We start from the raw sequence: 27,107 nt of genomic DNA, 5'->3' as shown, positions 1-27,107 counted from the left end.
AAAACGCAGTTCTCTAGAAAAGGCCTGGGCTGTTGTCCGGAAGGGTGATTCTTCTTCATGACAATGTGTGGCTTCACACGGCGAATTTGACGTAGAAACCCTGGCCGAAATCCGCTGGGAGGTTTTGCCCCATGCTCCTTGCAGCCCAGATATAGCCACAAGCGATTACGATTTGTTTGTGCCCCTTAAAGTGCACCTTGGAGGGAAAACGTTCCACACAGATGAAGGCAGCCAAAAAGATGTCCTGCAGTGACTACGACAGCAGTCCACTTCTTTCTTCGCCAAAGACATCAAAGAGTTTCCACAGCGATGGCACCAGTGTCTAGACGCGCACTGTGAATGCTTTGAAAAACTGGCGCAGTTTTCTTGCTTCCCAAATTTGCCATTGTATTTTTAAAGAAATAAAAGTCTCCGCGGCCAACCTTCAAAGACCCATGTACGTATTTGTTACCTTGTGACGAACTACACACTCAGACAACCCAACACACACAAGTCACACAAGTATATCTCAGACAGAGGAGAATGTTTTTTCTTTTTTTTATTGCGTGTTAGCGCCGCGAAGCAACTGTGGCTATGAGCGGCGTACAGATGTGGACAGATGGAGAGAGGACAGCAGGAAGGAGTGGGGGACAGGGGGAAGAGGAGAATGTAGTTCGCACATTGGGAGTGGAACATAGAGCATACGAGAAGTTTACGGAAGCCAAGCAGGAAGCCGATTCTCACGTTTTGTTAACGCGAGTATTTAACGTTTGCCCGAAAAGTATGCGAAGGTGCTCTCAGTACATCATCCCTTACGAAGGTTTTCGCAATGTGATCGGTGTACAAACGGCAGTTTCTGAACGCACAACATTGTGACTTAAAGGCGTCATGCGCCCGTCTAAGCAAATCACAGACGTCTTTAGATTTGTGGGTGGAATTGATCTGTAGGAATTGACCTGTTCCCCAGGTATATAGACGAGTTAAGCCCCCTACATCATCGATTACGCAACGCCGTCGGGCAAAGCATGCTGATGGGCGCCTATCAGATATCAGCGTATGAGCCGACGCGTTCTTCCCGCTTCTTGCTCACCACAGCAAAATATAGCGAGACGAGTGGGGTTTACCTCCTCATCCCAACTTGTATGAGAAACTTGACCCCACTGTCCATACATACTACGTATTTGTTGCTCAGTGTTCACAGTAGCAAAAATATTTGAATTCTATTTATTGCTCTTGACAGATGCAGCACGTTATCTTTAATGTGCATCAAACGGTACCTCTCCTTCTACATAGCACCCTGAATCTTCAACGTCCACGCCCACTGGCAGGGCAGAGCGTATGGAGTAAACGCAGGGAACTCGACAGCCACTGCGCCTTCTGGCGTTGTATACCAGGCGAGGTCTCCTTTGTCGTATCCGAGAAGAGTAATGCGAGACGCTTTGTTCAGTTTGAGGGAATGGAGGGTCAGTACGTTCCCTTTCGGCCATTGGAGCACGTATGCGAACACGTTGTCAGCTTTCTGGGTGTACCTGAAAACAAACGACATTCGGTTATGAAGGCGATCTGTTACTTCGTCAATGGCGTTAATTACAGAAATCTCTCGTAGTCAAACAAATGTATGGTGCTGCGTGCCAACTCGACATGGAAGGCATTCCTAGAGCTCACGCCAACGGATATTGGTCGCATGGCACAAGGAAGCCGTACAAGACTCAAGAGCAAGGTTTTTAGTGGCCTCCAAACGCATTGTATGCGTTCCCACACAGAACTACACGCGCATTATATCTGCTGTGAGCATAGCAAACATGCAATACTAGCGCCACCTATACAGAAGGCCTGCTGAATACCTCCTATCATTCGGTAGTGGTGGTGATGGAACTGCTTGCCGTAGCCGGCCACGCTCAAGGCGGATAGCGTCAGGACTATCGCAGGGAGGGGGGATGGGGGGAGTGCGTCCTGAGCGGGCTTCACAGGGAACTGTGTCGACATTTGTCTTAAAGCCGTCGGAGGAAAACCCAGGGAAAACACTCAGGCAGCAGAGCCGGCAGGCACCTCTCATTCGGTGGAGGCGGAAACAGCTTGCCGTTTGTTGGCCTCACAGCTGTGGGCATCGTCACCACTGTAGCTGTATACGCGATGACTAAACGATGACAAGGAGATGATGGGATGAGGGAGCGAAGTAGGCAGGCTCAGTAGCTTTGAGCGTCTTTCGATTAGAAACTCGAGTTGAGCCAGGGCCATTACAGAGGTCTCCAAGCCAGCCGCTTTGCACAAAGAGAGCGGCCTAAATTCTGGGCTCTCGTGCGTCTCGCAGAGAGGGCACCACTGGAGAGTAAAATTACCTGCAGGGTATCGTTCTAGCAGTCTGCAATGCATTTTGCGCGCGCCACTTTCTACGCGCGACAGTCCTTTATGATGTGCTCGACGATTTCAATTAGATTTAGATTTATTTAAAAGAAAACCAGGGAGAAATTGAACTTGTCTCCTGACTAGTTCTGCTACTCCCAAAACAAAACAACAACCTACAAACAACCAAAAACAAACAAAGTCCATTCCCCATCCCCAACAATTAGTGTGTTAGTACACTAGGTGCAAGTGAATAAATATCACTAGAACATGCAGAGAAACAGATACACCCTAATGCAAGTGAATAAATATCACTAGAACATGCAGAGAAACAGATACACCCTAATGCAAAGATACACACTACAAAGATACACAAAGATACACACTGATGGAGGCACTCGCACAAAATCCTAAAATATGAGTTCCATGCCGCAGCTCACAAGGAAGTTCTCAAGTGCCGCAAAGGCAGTGTCTCGCTTTCTTGGGTCCCACAGTCCGAGCACTTTCACCACGTCGAAACGCCTGTTGTCCAGGCGGTCGAGGATATACCTCAACCTAGCCCTTTGTGGAGCATACTTTGTACAATGCAGGAGAATGTGCTCAGTGTCCTCCACTGTCGCACACACTGAACAGTCTGCAGAGTCTGCCCGCCCAATCTTGTGGAGGAAATGTTGACCGTACGGGACATTCAACCGAAAACGATGCAGCAGCGTCTCAATGGGCCTCCGTGTACCGGATGGGAACCTGTATTTCCCTTCCGGGTCGATCTTGAAGAGGAGAGATGATCGGCGATCAGCTTCCTGCCACTGTTCCTCCATACCTGCTCTTGAAATGGACTGAAGTAGCGATTTCACGTCTGCCTTGAAAAATGGCACCACATAGTTCGTTGACGAAAGATGTGCTACGTCCGCTAATTTGTCTGCGGCCTCATTACCCGGTATGCCAATGTGGCTAGGTATCCACTGGATGAGGACGTCATGACCGGTGATGTACGATCTTGCATATTCTTTCAGTATGTCGTGAACAACTGGATTAATACGTCCGCCAGTCAAGAACGATTGTATAGCTTCAAGTCCAGCCTTGGAGTCACAGTAGATAACCCACTGAGCCGGTATCTCCCTTGTGCCTATATAATCTATTGCCATTTTAATCGCAACTAACTCAGCCATGGTCGACGACGTGCGATGCGATAGTCTCGCGATCCCTTCCCTACTATGCTCTGGTACCACAAATGCAGATGCAGATCCTGAGGTCGTCGTCGAGCCGTCAGTAAAAATCGCCGTCCTGTTCTTGTGATTGTCCATTGTGGCAAGGCAGTACTGTCGGATCGCCAAGGTTGGGTGATGTGCTTTTTTCTGCAAACCTGGTACGGACGTGCAAACTACCGGGGGTATAAATGTCCATGGAGGATGCAGCGCCGTTTCCTGTCTTTGCGCCTTAGGAATTGTTCGGTGGTGTTGAGCGATCGCATTTGAAAAATTCGATTTTCGGTGGACTAATTGTCGTGCAAGCGGGTGTTTGTAGTGTGACGTGCTTAGCCGCGCATAATGACGCACTGATTCCTGTGTCCGCAGCACAGCGAGCGAAAGTTCTCGGGATTCTATTGTGGTTAGAATATTAGAAGTGGCGCACGGTACTCCAAGACATATCTTCAGGCCCTTGGCTAGTGCACTCTGCAGTGTTCGCTCCGAGGTGTCAGATATACCATGTAACACCGGAAGGTGGAATGCAATCATCTGCCGAATGAGAGCTCTGTGTATGGCCAATAGGGATCTGGTCGACAGTCCCCAGTGAGAACCTGCGGTATGACGCAACACGTTGCTTCTCGCATCGGCTCTTCCTTTTATATATTTGACATGAGCAGCCCATGAGAGTTGTGCGTCGATGATTACTCCCAGAAAGCGATGGTGAGATACTCTTGTTACTCGTTGCCCATTTAGATGCAACTGAAAATGCTTCAATTTCTTTCGGGTGAACGGAAGGAAGACCGTCTTCTCTGCTGAGATGTCCATTCCTCTCTGCATTAAGAAGCCTTCAGTTACGTCTAGCGCATTTTGAAGACGTTTTTGTAGCGCAGGCATCTGCACTCCGGAGCCCCACAAACATATATCGTCAGCGTAGATGGTAATATGTACATTCTTTGGCAGCAGCTGTGGCAGAGATGATAAGACCACATTAAACAGTAGAGGACTCAGTACGCCCCCCTGTGGGACTCCACATGTGAGAGCATGATTATCGCTTGCACCGTTCTCCGTCCTCATGTAAACAGACCTGCCCTGGATGTAGTCAGCAATCCACCGTAAAGCACGCCCTTGGATGCCTTGAGTGAAGAGGTCGTGGAGCACGTGACTGTGGCTGACCGTATCGTATGCTCTTTTAATATCCAGAAAAACTGCTGCAGTTGTCCGGCCTTGAGCGCGCTCATGTTCTACATACGTGACCAAGTCCAGCACACTATCCATTGTACATCTGCCTTTACGAAACCCGGACATGGAGTCAGGGAAAACGCAATGCGCTTCTAGGAGCCACTCCAACCGACTCAGGACCATTTTTTCCATGATCTTGCACACACAGCTGGAGAGACTGATGGGACGAAACGAATTGACGTCACGAGGGGACTTTCCGGGTTTGAGTAGAGGAACCACTCTAGAGACTTTCCATGACGCTGGTAGTTTGCCTTCAGCCCAACTGGCGTTCATGATATGCAGTAAGGTCGTCTGAGCAGTTGGGTCCAAGTTAACCACATGTCTATATGTAACACCATCAGGACCTGGCGATGACTGGCGAGCCCTTGATTTCAATGCAGCCTGGAGTTCCGCAAGGCTGAAGTCGAAGTCAAGTGCTTCGCACTGCGCATTGCGAGTAAAGCACGTGGTGTCCGTGACCTCTTTCACAGATGTTTGATGCACGCTAGTTGCAGATGCCACTGACGGTTTAGCAAGTGACATGCAGAATTCATTAGCCACCGTCTTCTCGTCCGTATTTCGATAGATAGCCAATGCTCTAAACGGGTATGTCTGGGTAGTCGGCGTCCCAAGCGTTCTAATGATCTGCCATACTCTCGTTGTAGGTGTGAAAGGAGTCAAAGTAGAGCAAAAGGTTCTCCATTGTTGCTGCGACAACCTTTGAAGATGACGGCGGATGACCCTCTGTAAGCGGCATGCTTCGCGATAGTCGGCACGGCTTCCAGACCTACGGAACCTCCTTTCAGCCCTGCGCCGTATCGCCCGCAGTCTCTCATATTCCGCGTCCACCTGACGATACGTGTCGGGAACTGTGACAACCTTGGTTGCAGCCTCAGCTGTGGCCTTCACCGCAGCTGAGAATTCTTCCCCTGTAGTTACTGAGGTCATGTGGCGAGGGGACTGAAGCTTGTATAGCCTCCAGTCTGTTACCCGAACTTGCCTCTGTCCTTTCGTAGGTGTGAACAGACGGTGTATAACAAGTACAGGCATGTGGTCGCTGTCCAACGAATCTGTATGGGTAGTCCATTCCATGTGGTGAGCTATGTCACAAGAGCACAAGGTGACATCTATGGAACTGTGGCAGGAGTGGCCTCGAAAGAATGTCGGCGAACCGTCATTGAGGACAGTCAAGTTAAATTCATCCATCACACACTCAAGCACGTGTCCCCGAGTATCGGTGTGCCGGCTACCCCAAACAACACTGTGGGCATTCATGTCTCCACAGATGATGACCGGTGAAGGAACTCCTCGGAGAAAGTCGCGAAACTGATCCACGTTGATCCTTACATTTGGGGCCACATACATACTAGTCACTGTGATACGCGTACTCTTGAGCTGCACCCGGCACGTTACATATTCAAAATTTTCATCTGTCGAGCATCGTAGGAAGGCACACGGTATGTCTTTTCTCACGCACAACATTGCTCGACTGTGGTTACCTGTCCTCTGAGAACTGTACACCTCGTACCCTGAGAGACCAAAGCTACTGTCCACTCTCGGTTCGCTCAATGCCAATATTGGGAAACTATGGCGAAAAATAAAGTTGCGAAAATCTCCCATTTTCGGCTTAAGGCTGTTGCAATTCCACTGGAAGATGATGGCCGACTTAAGAGCCGTTGCCATGATGTGAGTCAGTGCTTCTTTCATGGTTTTTTTCTAGTAAGATAGCCTCCATGGCTAGCAACGCTTGTACCTCGGGGAGGTTCTGTGACGCAGGGTGATCTCGCAGAATGACACGCAAAACGACGAATAACATTGGTACAATCATATCTAAGGACTCCACCGTGGTCCTGCACGAATTCGCTTTCACACGAAGTCGTCGGGGCTCCGGGGTTGTGCTATGACATCCCGCCGACTTCTCAAGGGGGCCATGGGTCTCTCCTTGAACGTGAGGTTTTCCAGCTGCGACGACAGCATACGTTCCTATGCCCTTATTCTTCCCAGCTTTGGGTTTTGCCTTTTGCTTTGTCTGGCTGGTGAGACGGGGATACTCTTGTAAAGTAGCTCTTACGTAGTCGGGGTTAGGTGGTGCCATCTTGCTTGTAGTAGGCTGACCATTTGTCACCCGACGAACTTGAGCTGCGACTGCCGCTCTAACCACCCTGCACGCTCCGTACGTCGCTGCATGTGGGAGGCTACAGTTAGCGCACTTTGGCTCCCTCCGTGCGGTGCACACCTTGTAGTCATGGGGGCCCGCGCACACTTTGCATCGTTCATCGTATCGGCAATGCCGAGCAATATGCCCGAATCGTTGGCAGCGAAAACACCGAGTAGGAGGTGACACATATTCTTCTACAGGGTAGCTAGTGAAACCTAGTCGAACCTCCGACGGCAGTGCTTGCCCTGACTGAAATGTGAGGATGACGCTGTCCTTCTCAACAGAGGTGCACGTCCCGTCATCGTCTCGGATGAAAGCGAATTCACGTTTCACAGCTTGGATGTTATATGCGCTCAGGTAATCTTTCAACTGAAGCTCGGAATATCTCTTAGGGACCTTCCTTATCCTTCCCATTGTACGAAGATACGACGATGGCACAAATACCTCAACTGCGAGGCCGGCAACCACCTCAATTTTCAGCAGGCTAGTTGCGGACCCCTCCGATGCGACGTTGATGACCAAACAACCTTCTCCATTGATCCTGTGCGAGAGGATTTTCTCTTGCGTTTCTTTTAGAATGTCTTTTGCGATGGTGTTTGGGTTAACATCCCAAAACGTCTGACTTGAGTCCTTCGGTTTGAAGACAACTGGAATGCCCGCAGGACGGTTCTTTTTGTATGTGACCACTTGGAAAGGAGTCGTGTCGTCGTCGTCTTCGTTATCGATTTCCAGGTTTACCACTGTGTCGTCGGAGGCGGGGTTCGCGTCATCGTGAGGGACGTACCCACGCTCAAAGACGTCATCATCATTTTCGTCTCGCTGGCGTTTCGCTGGAGGTTCTGGAAGCCTAACAGCTGCAACGGCACTTGTTCTTGCTGTGTCCATGACACCGGCGGGCCGACGTCCGTCAAAGGCCCCAATGGGGCTGGAGGGACCTCCCCCTGGCGAACAAAAGGACGGTGCAGGGCAGGGCAGTGGAGATAGGAAAAACTTCGTCTTGAGGATAAAATTGACAGAAATCGCTAGGCCTAGAGTGAAGAACGCGCAGAAAACACGTCCTCTTCGGCCGTCTTCGTCTTCGTCTTTTCGACGATTTCAAGCTGATGGCAGTGACTGCAATTCCCATCATCTACCTGTGCCAGTTTTGAGAAGCAACGAATTAGTCAGCGCTGACACTTCACTCCTTCGCCACATGTCGTCAGCTTCAGCCAAACGGTGCAGTCGATTTCAAACAGAGGCTTTCTGTGGTTACCAATGGCTATCCATGGCTGATGGCGTCTCGCCTCGTCAGCCGAAAACACGGTCGTGACTGGCGGACCCGTAATGACTACGTCACGTCGCTTAAGCGATCGCGCTGTTCATCAAGGTGGCGATGGTTATAATGCATAGCCCACGTCACAGGTCATTAGTGTGTACGTCGCGCTGCGGCAGAGGAAGCGACCATGGAACGCAAACGCGACCAGTCGCCACCAGTCGCGAACGTACGTCGTACCTCACGTGCATGTGATGCAATGTCACCGCTTGTGATAGCGAGAGTGTTTGATAATTACATGTCTCCCTGATATTAACCCTGTTTTACGAAGAATATTCTGTGCTGAATGGCATGGATATTTAGTATCTTCAGTAGAGGTGGTTTTGACTTGGGACTGCGGGTTGTTTCGTACTCCCGTGTCCTGTCGCGTCAAAAAGATTAATGGACAGTGTGCGACGAAGGATTTCTTTCTCTGCCGTCAATCGTAAGCAGACACTCAATATCAGAACCGTAAGACAACCGTTCATTCGCAGAAATCTCATAAGGTTACTCTCCGCACTAGCATTTTTCAATTGGCAAATTGATCGTCATGCATGAAGTTCAGGAGGCTTCAGTCTCAATGTATTCAGCTTCTTGTCGAAATTCTAACAACCGTTGAATGGCGTAATTGAAAACTTTAGTTTCAATATCGAGCTGCTTTCACGTTTGTCCGTGCCCACGCGAATTCCAATAGCAGATTATCATCTTTCCAAACATGCGACGCCTGTTCGAAAAAGGTTTCGTGCTTTTGCAAGATCAGGTGGGAGGAAATTAGAATTTTGACGCAAGTACCAACGCTGCGTAGCCGTGGGTGTTACGAGGAATATTTCGCTCTGGGTAATCGATGTTTGTCGGCGCAGTGTACCGTCCTACGCGTTTTTCGTAGTACATGTTTTAATTGATGTTAAATTCAATGCAGTGCGATTGAGAGACAAGCTTCGTCCAGTCCCGAGTGGCGCGAGACTAACATCTCCATTTTTTTCTTTTACAAATCAATCAATCAATCAATCATAAGCCTTGTGTCCAAGTGGGAAAACGGCAAGAGAAACTCAGTATAAGATGTCTGAAGGAGCTTAACAGGAACCATACGACTAAGCAAAGGACAAAAAAAAAATCTGATAAAATTAAAAACATAACAAACAAACAAAAAGTTCTGAAGACAGGCTTCCTCTTTCTCAGGAGGCTGATGCTTCGGCGCACTAGACTGCTCTCGTTTGGATTGGGTTGGAAGAACCATCAAATGATGAAGCGATTATAACAGGGATGTCTCTTGCCACTTGTTATGTCAATAGACCTCTCCCTGTTTATAAACAAACGACGTCATGGTGCTCGACAGTGCCACCAATTTGATAGACTTGAACTACGCTCGAAGCTAGGAGAGAACAAGGTCGCGCCCGAAAACCACAGTCTTGACGGAATTACAATGGTCTCTGAAAGGGACGCGACCTTCGGTCCTGCTTTTCTTTCAATAAGACGCAGTGAACAAGTGCCCATTCGTGGAACCAAGCCCTCCCCTTCTTATTTGTTTCGGTTTCAGTCTGTCTACCAACGTCATGATGACGTTTCTCGGGTAGAGGTATATTTACTCTCAAGGGCCGCATTGTTAAACGATCTTCGACGCGAGCCTCCACTCGAGCTGCTCCTGTATAGTATCCTTCTAAAATAGACCTTGACTAGAAATGGCCCTATAATACGGGGCGAGTCCATCGCGTTTTTCCCCGAGTACTAAAACGGAAGCGTCGGTGTTTCTTGAAGCCCAGTGGCTTCTCATAAGGGTCCCTTCTTTCTTCCTCTCACTGGGGTCGAGGTAGAGTGTCGCGTGGATGACCGCTTACGAATACGGCCGTAAGCGTCTGAATAGTTGTGGCGACGTAGGAGTACTTACCATACTCCAGGAGTGTGGCTGTCGTTCTGGTGCTTCCAAGGTTTTGACGCATAGAGACCCTCTCCGTTCACTTTCAGCCAGGAACCCAACTGCAGAAGCCTCTCTTGGAACACGGGAGTGATGACACCATCTTTAGTAGGACCCACGTTGATTAAGATGTTTCCGTTGCAGCTGTTTATGCACCAACAGATTATTTTGCTAGCAAACACATCTTTTTGCAAGGGGCAAGTAAATAAGTGAACCATGACAGCGATTCCGCGAGGAAACTACAGTTTTCTAAAAAAGCGCTAAGAACCCCTAGTGCAGGGGAACCATAAAAGACAGAATGCAAGCAAGCACTGCACTGGCAAATAAGTTTACTTACAGAAATTCGCGCTTACAAATACCTAGCCCTGCATATCTCATGGATTGACTGTGACCATATTTTAATTATTTGTCGTTATCTGTAGCATAAACACACTTTACGATTCTCTCCATTTCAATTCACCAGTATTTCGCAAACCCATGCACCTGATTGTCTTGACAACTCTTCGGAGCAGCTCCTCAATGGTAAGATAGTCCTGGGCGCTAGCGTGTCTGCGGTAACCCCAAGATTTCATGTCGATCGTGGTGCAGCGTTCCCACTTGTGGCTCATAAGCACACCTGAATACGTACAAGGAACGACATGTAAAAAAACAAACATTATGGAAATGCGAAGTACGAGGAAAAAGCGCTGGATTACCCGGGTCGTAGTTGTCTTTACAGTTGTAAAAGTCACCGTGCTTGCAGTTGGCGTTTATTCCCCAGCGATCGTTCACAACCACGGTCTCGCGAACGGGACTGGAAATTGGATGTAGAACAAATTGTTGCTAGTGATAAGTTGCGCGCACACACAATATGGCAGTACACTTAGAGATTGTCTATTAGTCCAGTGCTGGAGAGGAACTCCGCAACAACTCGTACGCCTTGCATATCTCATGGGATGGGTCCGACCACGGCCCGAGAAATTTGGCTACGCTGAACTGACGTTGACTTGATGTTAAGCTGACTTACTGTCCGCAGACCAGGAGGATGTTATGGAGATCACCGCGCACACCACACGTGGAACAGAGGCTGGATGCGCCGACACCGATGAGATGTGTAAAAGCTACATTAAGCCTCATGCGGTGGAAGACTGTCGACAGAGTAAAGCAGACAATGGGTGGTGATGTCATGCTGCCATTGAGAGTGCATCTCGGGTCCGGTGATGCGAGGTAACGGCGATCCTCCCGAGCCAAGATGATGGGCACACGCTGGGTGTGCTCATGCGCGCCTGCGGCTGTGCGATCTGCGCCCTCGTTTCCACTGATGCCCACATGCCTCGGGATCTACTGGAAGACGATAGAGCGGCCCTGTGTGTCTTATGTACTTACAGAATTTCAATGACCACAGGGCTGAGGGAGCCGCGACGTCCCGTAGTTGCCACACACTGCCGCGCAGACCTGGGATCCGTAAAAACGACCCAAGAGCGAACGGGGCTGTCAGTAATTTTCCGGGTGGCGAAAGGAATAGCATAAAGCTCGGCGCATGTTGACGATGTTTTATGTGAGAGACGATGGCGATTAGCTCGTGGTTGAGCCGTCCGTGAATAGACCTCTACCTGTTTGTAAACAAATGACGTCATAATGTTCAACAGCGCCACGAGTTTGGTAGAGTTGAACTACGTTCTAAGCTAGTGGCGAACAAGGTCGTGCCCGAAAGCCACGGTCTTGAGTGGATTACGATGGTCTCTGAAAAGGACGCGACCTTCGGTCCTACTTTTCTTTCAATAGGAGGCAGCGAACAATTGCCCATTCGTGGAACCCAGCTCTCCCCTTCCGATCTGTTTAGGTTTCGGTGTGTCTACCAACGTCATGATGGCGTTACTCGGGTAGAGGTTTATTCTGCTGTGGAGGTCGCATACCACGCGCACATCATATCTAGAGTGAGCAGCTTCCTCACGTATGCTGCAACGTCGCCTTTCTCCCTTGTTAGCCCTGGGACGCAGAGGGAGGTGTCGGGGGCCGGAAAAAGAGCTGTACGAGTGACCACGAAGCACGAAGTCAGGTACACAAGTCTTCAGTTGAAAGACACAGAAGTTGAGAGAGCAGTGCTCACGGCTGAGGAGCTCCGTAAGTTGTGTTCATTCTCCAATTCCCTAATTTCCTACCTTTTACATTGTGGAGTGGACGCAACACTCATATAATATTCTACGTGCAATGGGGTATGGTACCGCAACGCCGCGCTGGAACACCCCATCTACATCACATCTACATCAACCATCACATCTACGTGTGAGCCTTCCCCTACCCCTTCCCCCACCCCCTTTCATCCCTTCCCCGAGTAACGTGCGCTAATATAAGCAGGCAGACCGCTCGAATCCCCACGTCACCCTCTCCCCTCATCACATCGTCAGCATCCATTGTTGTTGTTGGACGCAGCACCCAACGACGGTGGTGGTAGCTGCAATGTGGCCGTGTGGTTGATGGGGTGGGTCCGATATTTCTCACGACATATTTTTCAGACAAATGACATCACAGGTCCTTCTGAACTCTCCCGAGGACGAGTACTCACCTTTCCCCTTGCTACTTGTTGTTCTCCATATAGCCAGAGTTGCACGAATTCCGCGTACTAGCACGAAAGGAGGACTTTGCCTCTTCTTTGCACTCCGTGTTTGCGCCGCGAAGCAACAGTGGCTATGAGCGGCGTACAGATGGAAAGTGGACAGCAGGAAGGAGTGGGGTATTGGGGGGGGGGGGTTAGTATGCGCCCTGCGACGACGTCAGGGGCAACTGTGCCGACGTTCGTCTGGAAATAAGTCTTCGTAAAACCCAGAGAAAACATCATACAGCACAGCCGGTGGTAGGATTCGAACCCACCTCCTCCCAGTCTTCAGCACGACTTTGACCAACGAGCGGGACGCCCTTACACGCGGGTCACGCCGTTGGTAAGACTTTCCTTGCCTTTGCTCTTCTCTCGATGTAGCGTCACGCGTTACAGAAGAGCGTAAAATGTGCAACGCTAACAAAAAAAAAGGACAAAAAAAAAAAAGAGGAACTCACCGCATCACACACTCCGATTCAACCGCCATGCAAAATGATACCGTTATGAAAAAGTTACCGCGCATACCTTCTTGTTGACTTTTGAATTCATGGTAATTGCCATAAGGTGGTGGTGATTGTGACAGCTTGCCGTAGTTGGCCTCACAGATGTGGGCATCTTCGCGACAGTAGACTGAAGATGGTGATAAGATGATAACGAGATGATGATGACCAGAAGATGGGGGAGTGAAGTCGGCAAGCTCGGTGGTTTTGTGCGTCGTCCGACCAGAAACCCGAGTTGGGTCTGAGTCATTATAGAGGCCTCCAAGGCAGCTTCGTTATGCGTGGCGCCCTATATTCTGAACCCTCAGGCGTCTAGAGGAGAGGGTCGTGCTGGGGTGTAAAATGGCATGCAGCGTATGGTTCTTGCAGTCTGCAAGAAATTGCGCGCGGCATGAGCTGCAACACCGTGCCTTACCCGAGATTCTCGTCGAAGTTTTAGTGTTTTCTTTCCGCGAGAGACGATGTCACTGACTTACTTCGACCAGCGCTATGCACTGTCGATTGTAATGCCGAGGCATGTAATGCACGATTTCCATCTTAGGATAGAGACGTCATTGAAGCTGATCCCGGGGAAGTCCCTTCCAACGTGGCTCCCACGCGGGATGCAGACGAGGCACTGGGACTTCCCAAGGTACTAGTTCCAACCCTCTACTGGACAAAGTTGCACTGACTGAAGCAAGAGCAACTTCCGTCGAGTCACGGATTCTTTCCTTGTTCCGCCCTGTTATGCGGAAACAAATATCGTCAACGTAGTGAGGTGTGGAGAATACGAAGTAGGTCACGGACCTTTGTGAATAGAGTTCGAGAGAGAACATTGCCTTTCGGGACTCCCTGTTGAAAAGGTCGCCTGGAGCTTATGCATCCGGCCACAGGGTGGTGGCCACGAAAAGGCGTATGGCCTGCTCTCTCCTCGAATCAGAGGTGATCGCCGTGTCTTCCGGCACACTGACTTGCGCAGAGGTTATTGTGGTGTGCGCCTTTTCCTTAAACAAATACAGCAACGTGCCCCCATCCACAGTGCATATCGAACGCATTCATCCTCGATACATGTCTCACTTCAAGCTCTTCACCCTATTTCCCCTTCACCCCTTTCTGGCTATAATCGTGACGACGCCCACCCGTGTGCATAGTCAACAACGTCGAGCCAATTTCGACATAACCCCACCCCCTTCTATTTTTGTGCGCACTTTTGCAACGTCCATTCTTCAGCTCATATTCGCGTTAGTGTTTCTCATCAACAATGAGTGGTTATGAAATAGCACAAAAACGTGCAACCTTGTACCTTGACAGATGCCCTGCTCCCTCTACAACACAAAACCAGTCTATTCGCAAGGTGCTCTAAAACGAAAATCATTAAAATGCATAACTACTGCAATTATCGCATTAGCGTATCCATGCTGATTTAAAGGAGCACTGGGGTAACGCCCACTTTGTTTACTTTTTTCGGCGCAGAGTGTCCTCGAACGAATAAAATGAGTTCCTGCGTAAGAACGATGAGGGTGGGTGACCTACAGAGCGAGCGCGAGGGCTACGTTCCGGACACATTTGAAAAATCCTTCTCCTTATGAAAAGAGCGCATCACAGAATGAGAGGACTTCGTGACGTATATGATACTCTCCTCACGTGACAAGTGACGTACGGCGGCACAGCTCAAGCATGCATAAGCGGCGCGTGCAAAGAAAAAACAAAGAGACAAAGCGCGGAGCCTTCATCACGTCACGAGAGCATCTTGTCGGCCGACTGCGGTTGCTTTCTCCGACTTTCTTCTCTTCTTTTTTTTTTTTTTTTGTAAATTCGATTGCACACCTATAACGTACCACAGAGCCAAAATAGTTTGCATGGTGACTCCTGGTGGACAGCTTAACAGACGAGGTAGGATTTCGAGCGATGTTAAACGTCACGTCATTGCTCCTTTAATTTATCGCAAAATGTTTAGATGACATCGGAGGACCCGCGTAGGGAGTAGAAGTTCTGTTGGTCGAAATCGTGTATCGAACGTTGCTAAGAATAGCGAAGTAGACACATATCAAATTGAATACTTGACAGTACATTGGTTGATGTGCACCCTAAGAAAGAAAAAAAAAACGCAGAATTTTCTACCCATCTCGGTAGAGCTGTATTGCAAACACTTTCTACTCAAACCAATTTTACCTTTTCGGTATAACTGCAGAGTAGAAAGAAACTGCAGAGTAGAAACTGACGTTCTATCAGCTTGGGTAGGAAATTCTACCTTTTTTTTTTCTTAGAGCAAACGTGAGAGAAAGAAGCAAAGGAAAGGGACGACGCCGCGTCTACCCGCGGAGGAGAAGGCACGCGTGGATTGGCAAGAAATGGAAATTCTATATTTTTTTCTTAGAGTGTAGCACCGCATACTACTTCATAGTCTCCATGCCCTCACCTGTCGTTGTAGAGCCAAGCGAGGAAAGCCGTACTGTTCCAATAAGTATCCCGAGCTTCCCAGTCCCCGTCAGACCAGATCACTTCTGGCCTGTAATTATTCACCAAGTCGTAGAGTTCGACCATGGTTTTTCCCTGAAACATGTTCGAAAACGTGGCGTTATTCACCAGGTTGATGACCGGGATATGTTGCCGCTGTGACGCGTCTTTAAAGAGCTCGCTATTTGTGCCGTAGGGTGTCCAAAAAGGGTAAGTATCATCAAGTGTCAATTAGAGATAGTGTCCAGTGTCAAGTGTCCATAGAGAGTCCATAGTCTAGCGCGATGTCTACAGAGTGTCGAGTATCTCGAGTGTGTCTAGAATGCACTATATTGTGATTGTCCATCGTGGTTTCCTGTACTGCATAGATAAGCATCGTCCCCAGCACCTGATGTTCTTTAACTGGCTCACAGCTAGCTGACTCTTTCTACTGGTCTTTGCAGGGACTGATAGTGCTTATTACTTATGGGAGCGGGTAGAAATCAACCACACGGCAAAGCTACACGCTCCAAATATACTTTGCTAGAATCCACGGGAGAATGAAATACAGGGTGATTTCTTTTTTTGACCCGTTACAGATTTTTAATAAAGATAGCTATGAGAGCAGATTGCTGAGCAGACCAGCACAAATGCTGGTTTTGTAGGCCGATTGTATGGCCGGTAGGACATGAGCATCTGCCAACGAGAGTACGCAACTACTAGTAGACTTGTTACCTAAAATAGACCTCTCCCTGTTTGTAAACACATGACGTCATAGTGTTCGACAGCGCCACCAATTTGGTAGAGTTGAACTACGCTGGAAGCTAGGGGCCAACAAGGTCGCGCCCTAAAGCCACGGTCTTCATGGGATTACGGTGGTCCCTGAAAGGGACGCGACCTTCGGTCCTACTTTTCTTTCAATGGGAGGCAGCGAACAAGTGCCCATTCGTGGAACCTAGCCCTCTCTCCCCGATTTTTTGTTTCGGTCACCAACGTCATCATTACGTTTCTCGGGTAGCGATCTATTACCATCCACGAACCGCCTATCGTTCAAAAGCAAGGAGGTCACACATGTTGGTGGAAGTATACACTCGCACAGAGGATGGAGCGATTAATACCAGCGGTTCCTTTTACGTCGCTCACCTGCACTCTTAAAAATTAACTTCACCGCACAGCACGCTCCTAGTCAACAATCATCACAAATGATATCGTTATCTGCCCTGATTTGTTGAAAACGAGAGGCGTACGCCTTTTCTGTGACAATTATGAACAGCATACGTGTCACAAAAAAGTGTACGCCTCCCGTTTTCAACAAATCGGGGCAGATAACGATATCATTCGAGATGATGGTTGGGCAGGCGCGCGCTATGCGGTGAAGTTCATTTTTAAGAGTGTGGATGTGAACCGGATGTCTGCGTGTCGCCATCTACATTAGAAAAATATTGGATCGAATTTAAAAAAAAATAATTCGTAGTATCACCTCTGAGTGTGCTTTCGAATTTCTACTTCTTTAGTTAGTCACCACAAATAAATGTTGATATTCCCAGGGTACGTCGTCGTATCATTTTTATGGTCATGTGTATGTGTATGGTACACTGTTAAAACAGAGCTTCACCACATAGCACGCTCATAGCCAACCATCATTCCGAATGTATCATCACTGTGTATTGATTTGTTGAATATGGGAGGAGGCGCCTATCTATTTCTTTCTTTCTTTAATTCTTTTCTTTTCTTTCTATTTATTTAGTATTTCTTAATTTTCTTTCTTACTTTATTTATTTATTTCTGGAACAGCAAGCCGACGTCTCGTTTGGCTGACCTTTCCCTCGTTTTTTTTCCTTTTCGTCTAATAAATATAGCCCCCCCCCCCCCCCCCCCCCAGATAGGCGCCTCCACCCTGTTTTGGACAAATCAGGACACAGATTGATATTATTCGGAATGATGGTTGGCTAGGAGCTTGCTATGTGGTGAAGTTCTGTTTTAACCTCAGTCTCTTTCTGCAGAAGGCGGGCCTTGCTCAACGACCCATCTAATACTTTGCTCTCCCCGACGAACTCGTGCACCCTCAACGCATCCTCATCCTCCATCCGTCCGTCCTTTCTGTGTGTTTTGAGTTCTTTCTTTTTTTTTTTTTTTCTGCTATAGTCGTGACGACGCCCACTTCAGTGTGGCCAACAACGGCGAGCTTATTCTGCAAGTACCCCCCCCCCCCCCCCTCTGCTTTAACAGTGTAGGGAGCCCCTGTGGTTCCAGAGATGCCCCTCTTCTGTAGTTCGGCTTCTGTGCGAGCCCAAGGCTTCGCATAGTGTTGCACGAGAGTTCTCAATGGTGGGTGCACGGCTGTTGTTCACCGTACACTTGTGTTTTTGTGATAAATGCTTTGACTGGTACATTTCTCTGAAACTAGAGAACTATGAGCGCTCCGACTCAAAGCCAATGCTACCAAGTAACAATTAATAACTGTAAGCAGGTTTACATGAAACATTGCCAAAAGACAGCCTTCTCCAGGTTGTTTCCTGTTCTGCATTAACCTTACTTGGCTTCATAGGCATCATGACTCGCCTGGACAAAATGGTTGGTCCTCCACTTGTTTGCCTTGTCTTGTAAATATAACGGGTTGAACCATTCCAACAAGGAGTGGTAGACGCCGAAGTGCAGGTTCGTCTGGGATCTTATGGCTTTAGCGAGGTCACCTGGGAAGCACGCGTTAGAAAAACAAGGGATTGCAATCAAATTGGCCAAATATTCAAAAAAAAATTCTACACAGTTTAGAACAATTTATAAAATCTACAAGTTTCAATCATCACTGACCACCACTTCTTAGGGGAGAGATGAACAGTTATGGCTTATATTTTTAGCAGTACCGGCATTGCATGCAGACTTAGATCAAACCCAATAGACCTCTCCCTGTTTGTAAACAAATGTGTTTGTAAGCAAATGCATAGTGTTCGACAGCGCCACCAATGTGGTATTTGGTATTGCTAGAGTTGAACTACGCTAGCTAGAAGCTGCTGAAGCTAGCCAGCTAGGGGCGAACAACGTCGCACCCGAAAACCACTATCTTGAGGGGATTACGACGGTCCCTGAAAGGGACGCGACCTTCGACCCTACTTTTCTTTCAGTAGGAGGCAGCGAACAAGTGGCCATTCGTGGAACCCAGCCCTCCCCTTCCGATCTGTTTCAGTTTCGGTCTGTCTACCAACGTCATGATGACGTTTCTCGGGTAGAGGTCTATTGAGACCGAAAGTCCCTTGAAGTACTACTGTGCAGATTCGCGTGTCTCTACTACACATTCCAGACTCGGTGTGAATGCAATCCTCCAACGCACTCCCCTGAAAATAAGTTTAGGTATACGAACTGTTTTACATGTGCACCGTGTGATTGTTTAAGGAAATTTATTGAACGTCAACACTAGTACACTTTATTTAGAATTCATTACGATTCGCAGTGTGATTCGGCGCCACCAGAGTTGTACCGGTACGTGGTGGCAAAACTGCTTTGCACTGGAGTACAAGCTCTAAGTTTGTGTTGTCTCACCTACTAGATCTCTCTTCGGTCCAACGTCCATGGAATTCCAGTTCCAGGACACTTTCGAAGGCCAGAGTGCGTACCCTTCGTGATGTTTGCTCGTCAGGACTACATACCTGTATTTGAAAGAAAAATGAAAAATATGCCTGTTGCAACAACTGCATGGGCAGTAAGACACAAAGAACGACGAAGCTGCATGAAGTACGATGAAGTGCGATGTAGTGTGCGATAAAGCTAATTAGGCTCTCTGTCGTAATTACAACGTATTGTAGGATAATTTCCCCTGCAACCTTGACGTCGAGTTACCGCATAGTCTGTCACTCAAGCCTCGTAACGCCCCTACGAACGCGGTCGCATCACGCATGGAATGTGCCTTATTAATATATAGTGTCTCTGTTCCTGTAGCCGCATGTCTGCGGCATGTATGGGGGCTTGAAAAACTAAGGGCTTTGTGTCTGATGCGACAGCTTCAACATTCCAGGACAATATCAATGTAGCATGCGCAAATACCGCTGAGCGCCAGTTAGTACTTGCTTTGATGATATTAAAGTGGTTGTGACACTTCACCGCGAGGTACGCTGGATAATTGTCACAGGCATTTGTGCAACGATGTGATAAGCCGCGTTCCCAAGTTCTATGCTCGTTGCTCTTCCCGTTCTGTGCTTGGGGGAATTCCAAATTCTGGCAGAACGAATCAATTAAAAGAGAAGTACGTTACGTGACACGAGGGAAAATCATTAATTCTTATATTATACATGTTCTCATTGTATTGACTTTTATGGCATTGAAGCTGACAGAGTGCTAATCTCTAACAATGCTTATACCTCGCACATACTCAAGAATGTCACGGTGTCGGATTGCAACTTCACAGACCATAGCGGGCTCTCGTCTTTTTCGACTTTTTTTTTCCTTCCGTTTTTTTTTTCTTTCTTGTACTAGATCTGGAGAAGCTTGTCCATCGGTGAGCGGGTTCATATCACAATAATTTTCCTTCTACCATCATCAAGCATAAGCAGAAATCTCCCACTTTGTAAACGTGTTCTTGAAATCTCAAAAATTCGCATTCACTATGGATGACAAAGTAACGTTACAAGCAGGCGAGACGTACCTCGCTCCCGATCGAGCAAAAATGTCAGCCCATTCTCCTGGGTCAAAGAACTCCGCCGTAAAGTGGGGTGCGAAGTCGGGGTAGGTGAAGCCTGGCTTGTAGTTCGTCTTCATGAACTTCACTACACCCGGTCTCTTCCTGACCCAGTTCATCCAAAACCACTCGTTCCCGAAGCTGGGTACCGAAAACACTCCCCAGTGCACAAAAATCCCGATCTTGGCTTCATCGTACCACGAAGGCAGCGGCCTCGTGTCCAGGGACTTCCAGTTTGGCTCGTACCGAGCTCTGCTCAGCAACACCAGGGTACACATCCAGAAGAGTACGGTATACAGAGTCATGCTTTTCGACCGATGGGCCTAACCAGTAGGCTCCCTTACGCAGGGTGTCAGTTAATAGTACCTTTGCTTGATGGGAGTGTATATCAGAACAGAAGCAGGAAGGGAAGTAGGTCATAAGAATGTTGGACCTTATGGGACTTCGCTCAGACGGGCCGCAAGTAAGGTTATCCGATGTTGAGTTGCGAAGTAATCTGAGCGCTGTTGCCTTTTTACCTTGAAAGATACAGTTACGTCACCGTGCATGATATATAGAGGGATATGATTTGCGTGTCTTGCAGAACGTGAGAGAAAGAGATAGCAACAAAACAACCGCGCTTCTTTTCAATGTAATGCCAATTTACTCCGAGACAAGTCTCGCGCCGCTCTCTGTTGTCAGTCCTCTGTTGCCTTTGAGAAAATATGCCACTGTCTATGTCAAAATGCCAGAATGTTAGAGGCTGACATCATTGACCTCGTCCTCATAGTGGAACTTCATTCCCTGAAAATGAAACTTCAGTTTTGAGAGCAAGCGATGATCGCTGGGTGCGAGGTCTTGCCTGTAGGCTAAGTGATTGATCTCCAGGAACCTTTGTCAAACCTTACTGGCTGCTTTTGGCTCTTTGTTCCACCCACAAAGGAAAACTAAAAGTTGATTGAATTGGTTGACTGAACCCACGTTCCCACACGGGAGCCTTTGGAACAACTGTTGTGTTGACCGGCGCAATGTCGTGCGGGTGGCAAGCGAGCATTACGACTCAACATACCACAGCTTTCTCTCTCCTTCTTTCGTTCTATTTTCAGTTTATATGTTGTTGTTGTTGTTGTTGTGGCGCGTGTCAGTGCAGGAGGGTGCCGTGTAACACTGCAGGCTCACAGCAGGGTTCCTCTCGTTGTACAGTCGATTTGAACGATTCCCTTGCAGCCTAAAAAGACATGGCCATGACCTTTTGCTGGATTGTACAGCTTGGGACAAAAGTTTACGAAACACCGAGTTGTCGCTTTTCTCCATTGGAGCGACACCGTAGCAGCAAAGAGGAGTGGACACACATACTGAGGGATGGAAAGAATAGCCGGTCACATGTTAGATCTTTTCCTGATAGCTAGTAGGGGGCTCCTAAAAAACATATCAGGGAACAGGGAACTCCTATAAAAAATATGCCAGTGCCGTGTTACGTAAACTTTTATTGCGCTAGAAGCCCCATTTTGAGGAAAAGCCGGCGTCGTAGTGGGCTGACCGAGGTGTCCGTGTACAGTGAGTCACGTGACGGAGAACAGCGAACCAGGCTGCGCTCCGCAAGCTGATTCACTCTTCTCGTACCTGCTCGACGCTTCACGTGGAATCGCGGAGCGACGGCATCTGGGGCGGGAGACTTCGTCAGTTGCGCCTCGTCTCTGGACGTCTTCAGTCATGTCTCGTGAGTTCCCCGAGAATTTCGTAAGCGGCTGAGTTTGTGTATCATGTCGTGTGGCAGTTTAAACTGCAACGTTCTCCAATGGATCTCGGGCCTTGTCCTAGTGGCCCTACTTCAATTGCAAAACAGCGGGGGCAACGAAACGCTGGAGCTATGCGCCGAAAGCTTGAGTCTGAAACTGAAGAGCAGAGGCAACTTTTGTTAGCAGCGGAAGATGAAGTAAAGCGTCAGAAGCGTCCTGCTGAGAGTGCAGACCAGAAGAAGCAACGTTTAGCGGAAAGAGCTGAGGCTACACGTCGATGGCGTGACGTGCTGAAGTCGATGGCTTCTGGTCCTCTAATATGAACGATGTACTTTAAGAAAGAACAAAGAAGTAAGAACAAAAAAGAAGTAAGAAGATACAAATTATCTAAATAAATGTTTCGGTCACTGTAAAGACATGTGTCTGTCCTAATATTTCTAGGTAATGTCTACATACGCTTCCTGTGTGCACAAAATAGCGGTGAATACAGGCCTGGGCAGGTCCTTATTGTGAAGGGGCTCATTATTGTATTCCCCGCATCACCACCAGCAATGGGGTAGAGTATCGCACTCTGGCGATGAAACTCCCCATTCATCATCTCCTAATAAAGTTGTTGTTGCTGTTGTAGAATTACTCACATATGTGTCTTGGTAGCTACATTGTCGGAAAAGAAGCGTTTATGCAATCAAAGAATCAGACTAAAAGTTCACCAAATGACCTTTAATGAGCATAACAATACATACCAAAGTATATAAAAATTTAAGAAGCAGAAAAGAAGCCAAACAAGAAGCAATTAGAAGCAAGACGAACGTCGAATGCTAAAGCATTGTCATCCCATGAATTTTGTCCCCAACTTCTCGTTGTGGCTGTGACATTTGTCACTGCGTCTGGATAGGACGTGCCTTTTTTTTTTCGAATTCGAAAAGGTGATAGCCGTACGCTGCACGAAAACTCACCATTTTGGTAAGGGTACAACACCGGGTGAAAATGACCCTTCCTCATCTCCTTTGTGTGACGACACCGAAACCGTAGCTGCCTCAACAAAACCGAATGTCCTCTGAACGTACGAATAATGTCCTAACGAGTTCGTACGTCCCATGGATGTATCTCAGATATCCATCGGACGTACGAATCTGTTAAGACTATATTCGTACATCCAAAGGACATTCGGTGTTGTTGGGGTGTTAACGCGTCGTAACCCTAAATAATATCCCAAGCAGCACACAATATTGGACCCATATTGGCTGGTCATTGGCGATAGGGGTCCAATATGGGACCCGTTTCGCCAAGATTTTCCCCATATTGGCTGAAAATGGGCAATATGGGCCCCATATTGCCCACTTTGAGCCAATATTGGGAAAATCTTGGGAATATTGGCCCCATATTGCACGCGTACACCCCATATTGACTGAACAGGTTTCGTAGCCGTGTTGCACAAATGCCCAAGCAGCACGGCAAGATTGAACGTTGAAGCGTGTGAAATACCCAATTCACTACATCGTTACATTCAACAACTTCCCGCAGATGATACACATTGTTCGAAACAGTCAACGTACTTGGCATTCCCAACGTAAAGTTCGCTAGAATTCGAGACCTCAACATTCCACGTCTTGAAAGTCGCCGCCATCTTCCTTCGCGATGCCAATGCCAATCGGTCGAGCCGACTGAGAGCAAGCGAGTTGTTTGAGCGTAATCACGTGTCCTACAACTAATGCGCATGCAGCGACAGCCCGGACGGGCGTTTCATAGGGCTAAAATGTCGCTGGGTGCTGTAATGATAACGAAATTGCGGCAGGTCAAAGAAAAAACACAATGTTTGATACGAAGGGATGGCTATTCTGTAAAGTTAGATGATTTCAACTTGCTGCAAGCAGTGTAAATTGCTCTGGCGTGTGTCCGTCACCGCCACGAAAGTGTTTCGCGGCTTTGTATTCTCGGAGCGGGTTGGAAATTGTTAGTTCATAGAATAATGCGATCCAATGAAGGCTTCTGACTTTGGCATAGGCAGTTACGTGGGACTGCTTGTGTCCTTCAGTAAGGCGGGCGTAGCACCTGTTCTTCGTTTTTTTTTCTTTTGTTTGTTTGTTTGTTTGTTTGGGCAATGCCGTGTTTCTTTCCTTTTTTCTTGTTTTTTTTTTCAGTGATGTGAACGTGGATCGTGGATCAATTAGATCTGCAGAAATAAAAAGCAAAAATCAGACAAAAGTAATATCAGTGGTGAATATTAAACAGCATAATGCTTTATTATTACACGGACTCCCCGTTGGTGTTATCACAGAAATATTGGCAACATTGGCGCAAAATGGGCTTGCCAATATGGGCAGCCCATATTGGTCCAATATGGAGCCTGGTTGCGCTCCCCATATTGGTCCAATATTGGCAGCCCATATTGGACCAATATTGACAATCTTGGCAGCCCATATGGGTCCAATATTGGACCAATATTGGCGTGCTGCTTGGGATACGCTCACAGATAAAAAATAGCATATACGCAGGCATGCAGGTGGATAAGAACCATGTCGACGAAGCCTGGGTCTGGGCGCAACAACCGTAAATGACGTAACGTAAACTGGTTTGAGTTCGTGTGTGCTACGTTGTTACGTTACGTCCTCATAGTTGTCATGTCCAAGCTCTGGCTTCCTCGTCGTGGATAATATACGCTCTATTTATTTTTCATACTACTTATTCATGTCCTGCTTACAGGTTCCGGCGGTGAACTCGCTGTACACATACTGAACCACGTCTCGCTACTCTCAGGTTATTTGTGCGCTCTTATGCCCGCGGCGAGGTTGCGCGCTGTACATATTAATTAACTCTACAGTTCTGCCTTCGCTCTAAGTGTTCCCCAAATAATTCATTCTTCTTGCTACTTCGAAGGAACAGTCCTTACGCGAGCGATATTGCGAAAAATCGTTGCGCAGACAGCTTGTTTTCCCGAACTTGAGTGCCAGTGTTCTTAAATATTTTCATATACAGAGTGTTTCTTTTTTTTTACCCTTTATTTTTTTTAAATAAAAACACTATGAGAGCAGCATATATACCGTTTTTGCACGTGGGTTATGCGGCCAGACGGACATCCTCTAGAAGGGAGTATATAACTACTGGATGACGAATTACCTCAAATTCACTAATTAACTATTTAATTAGGGGCCTTCGGGAAAAAGTGAGATAGCAGAATGGGAGACGATATTATTTGAAAGCATTTTGCATTTTGAAAATTACCGAAACGAGCGCGTGCGCTGAAATATTCATCGCCGAATATTGCTATGCATCACCTTCACCTTCGCCGTCGTCGAATTATCTAAGCCGCAAGGCGGTGCTGGTGACGCAACTGCTCGCCGTAGTCGGTCACGCTCAGACGGGCAACGTCAGGACTAACGCCCTGGGGAAATGCGTGTCCTGGGCCGGCTTCTAAGGAAACTGTGCCGACATATGTCTGGAAGCATCTGAGGAAAACCCAGGAAAAAACCCAGACAGCACAGCCGGCACCGGGATTCGAATGCGGGTACCTCCGAGTCTGGACGTGACATGACCAGCACGCTAACAGCTGAGCCGCGCGAGCTGGTATGCAAAGCGGTGGTGGTGGTGGTGGTGGTGGTGGTGTAACTGCTTGCCGTAGTCGGCCTCGCAAGGCGGGCAACGTCACTACTAACGCAGGTCCGTAAAAAAAGAAAAAAGAAAAAAAAAAGGAAACGGGAAAGACAGGACTGTAGATTCGGATTTGCAGTGAACATTCCCAAAACCGGCAACTGTTGGAAAGCTAAACTTCACTGTAAGTCACCCTCGTCCACTACGGCCGAATTATGCGCAATCCTACACGCAGCAGCAGCACTGAAGTGCATCGACTGTGCAAAGGCAGTTATACTTACTGACTCATCAAGCGCATTAGATCAGATCAAAGACTTAGACCACTCATCTATTATGATCCGATGCAAAGCAGTTGATCTGGCCAGCAGAGCAGCACCTACTCCAATGACATCCATCGCTCCAAAGCACGTGTCCCTCTGACGTCGAACGAGCGCAGTGCTTCCCGCGCTTCTCGAGTCGACGGTTTCGGTTTCGGCTCATTTGCGTAGCAAATTTCGTCGCTCGATATTTCAACGCAGTGCTGGTTTCAGGATATTTTTTTAAAGATAGAAATGCTTCCAACGAGAGTTGTCTCCCATTCTGCCATCTCACGTTTTCCAGAAAGACTAAATAGTTAATTAGCGAATTTTAGGTAATTAGACATTTAGTAGTTAGGTACTCTCCATGTGCAAAAAGCCTGAGGCCGGGCACTGGGCACAATCAGAAGGAGGACACCAACACTGCTTCTGTTTGTGCCCGCGCTCAGGCTTTTGCACTATGGAGGTTGTCCACCTGCTGGCCTGCATCTATGCCGTACTGTCAGTTACATACTTTCTTCAAGAGGATGTCCGCCATGCTGCAAAAGCGGTGTCTGCGCTGATAGCTTTGTTATAAAAATGTATCGGGGAATGTTGAATGTGAATCAAATACGGTCAACACAAGTGATAAAAAGATGAAACATTGAAACTAATGTGTTCATTGCTATACAAGGTTTCATGCAGTGAGACTGCATTTCATCAGGTAGGTGGTAGTACCTGATGAAATGCAGTCCACTGTATGGTATCATAATAAACACAGCAGTTTCAATGATTTATCTTTTTATCACTTATAAAAAAATCTACAAAAAAAACACTCTCTACGCTTTGTTACCAGGCATGTTTAACTAGGAACCCGCATGTTCCGTTTGGTCAACAAGTAAACAGGTCTGATTTGTCAGAACTATTAAGATTGAAACTTCGCTTCTTCTTCTTGTTCTTTCTCTCTCTCTCTCTCCTCATTCGGGTCCTAGACAACACGCCGTTCCGGTTAGATCACAACGAAGTAATCGCAACACCGGCTAAATCCCGTGGCAATTTCCCGAAGTAGCAGTATGCGACAGAGGGGGCGCTGCAGTCACTGCGTACTGTGCGCGTTCGACCAATCGACGGCACTGATTGCACCGCACGGCGACCTCTCGCGGGGATTGCGTCGTGTATGGATGCAGGAATGATTTATCTTTTCTCGACGCGTCTCGAAAGCGAACATGACAGGTCGGATTTTCTGCGTATCGGCTAGGATCGGTGCTGATCGTAGCGG

General features: G+C 47.8%; 1 protein-coding gene across 2 annotated transcripts; it reads right to left on the bottom strand.

Moving 5' to 3' along the window:
• Positions 1–1,187: 1,187 nt before the first annotated feature.
• LOC135391748 (alpha-L-fucosidase-like) lies at positions 1,188–20,711 on the bottom strand. 2 transcript variants are annotated; one of them, XM_064622174.1, is made up of 8 exons: positions 20,215–20,711; positions 19,116–19,222; positions 18,141–18,271; positions 15,562–15,695; positions 10,784–10,881; positions 10,572–10,704; positions 10,062–10,232; positions 1,188–1,508 (listed from the first exon to the last, which is right to left on the bottom strand). In XM_064622174.1, exons 1-8 carry the CDS (start codon positions 20,550–20,552, stop codon positions 1,265–1,267), a joined length of 1,356 nt encoding a protein of 451 aa, XP_064478244.1. In that variant the 5' UTR covers positions 20,553–20,711; the 3' UTR covers positions 1,188–1,264. The 2 variants fall into 2 exon arrangements, with proteins under 2 accessions (XP_064478244.1, XP_064478245.1); XM_064622175.1 differs by lacking the exons at positions 15,562–15,695; positions 18,141–18,271; positions 19,116–19,222; positions 20,215–20,711 and adding exons at positions 11,095–11,408; positions 13,189–13,533; positions 13,640–14,490.
• Between the last annotated feature and the right edge of the window lie 6,396 nt (positions 20,712–27,107).

This window comes from Ornithodoros turicata, chromosome 4, assembly GCF_037126465.1.
Source record: "Ornithodoros turicata isolate Travis chromosome 4, ASM3712646v1, whole genome shotgun sequence".
In the NCBI taxonomy this organism is placed as follows: Eukaryota; Metazoa; Arthropoda; class Arachnida; order Ixodida; family Argasidae; genus Ornithodoros; species Ornithodoros turicata.
Note: the sequence above shows the minus strand (reverse complement) of the source record. Positions and strands in the feature narration are given on the sequence as shown.

Coding starts and splice junctions, on each gene's coding strand:
- LOC135391748 (XM_064622174.1), bottom strand. CDS start 20,552: ATGACTCTGTATACCGTACTCTTCTGGATGTGTACCCTGGTGTTGCTG. Junction 19,223..20,214: donor TTTGCTCGATCGGGAGCGAG/GTACGTCTCGCC, acceptor TTTCAAATACAG/GTATGTAGTCCTGACGAGCA. Junction 10,882..15,561: donor GCTTGGCTCTACAACGACAG/GTGAGGGCATGG, acceptor TCCAATTTCCAG/TCCCGTTCGCGAGACCGTGG.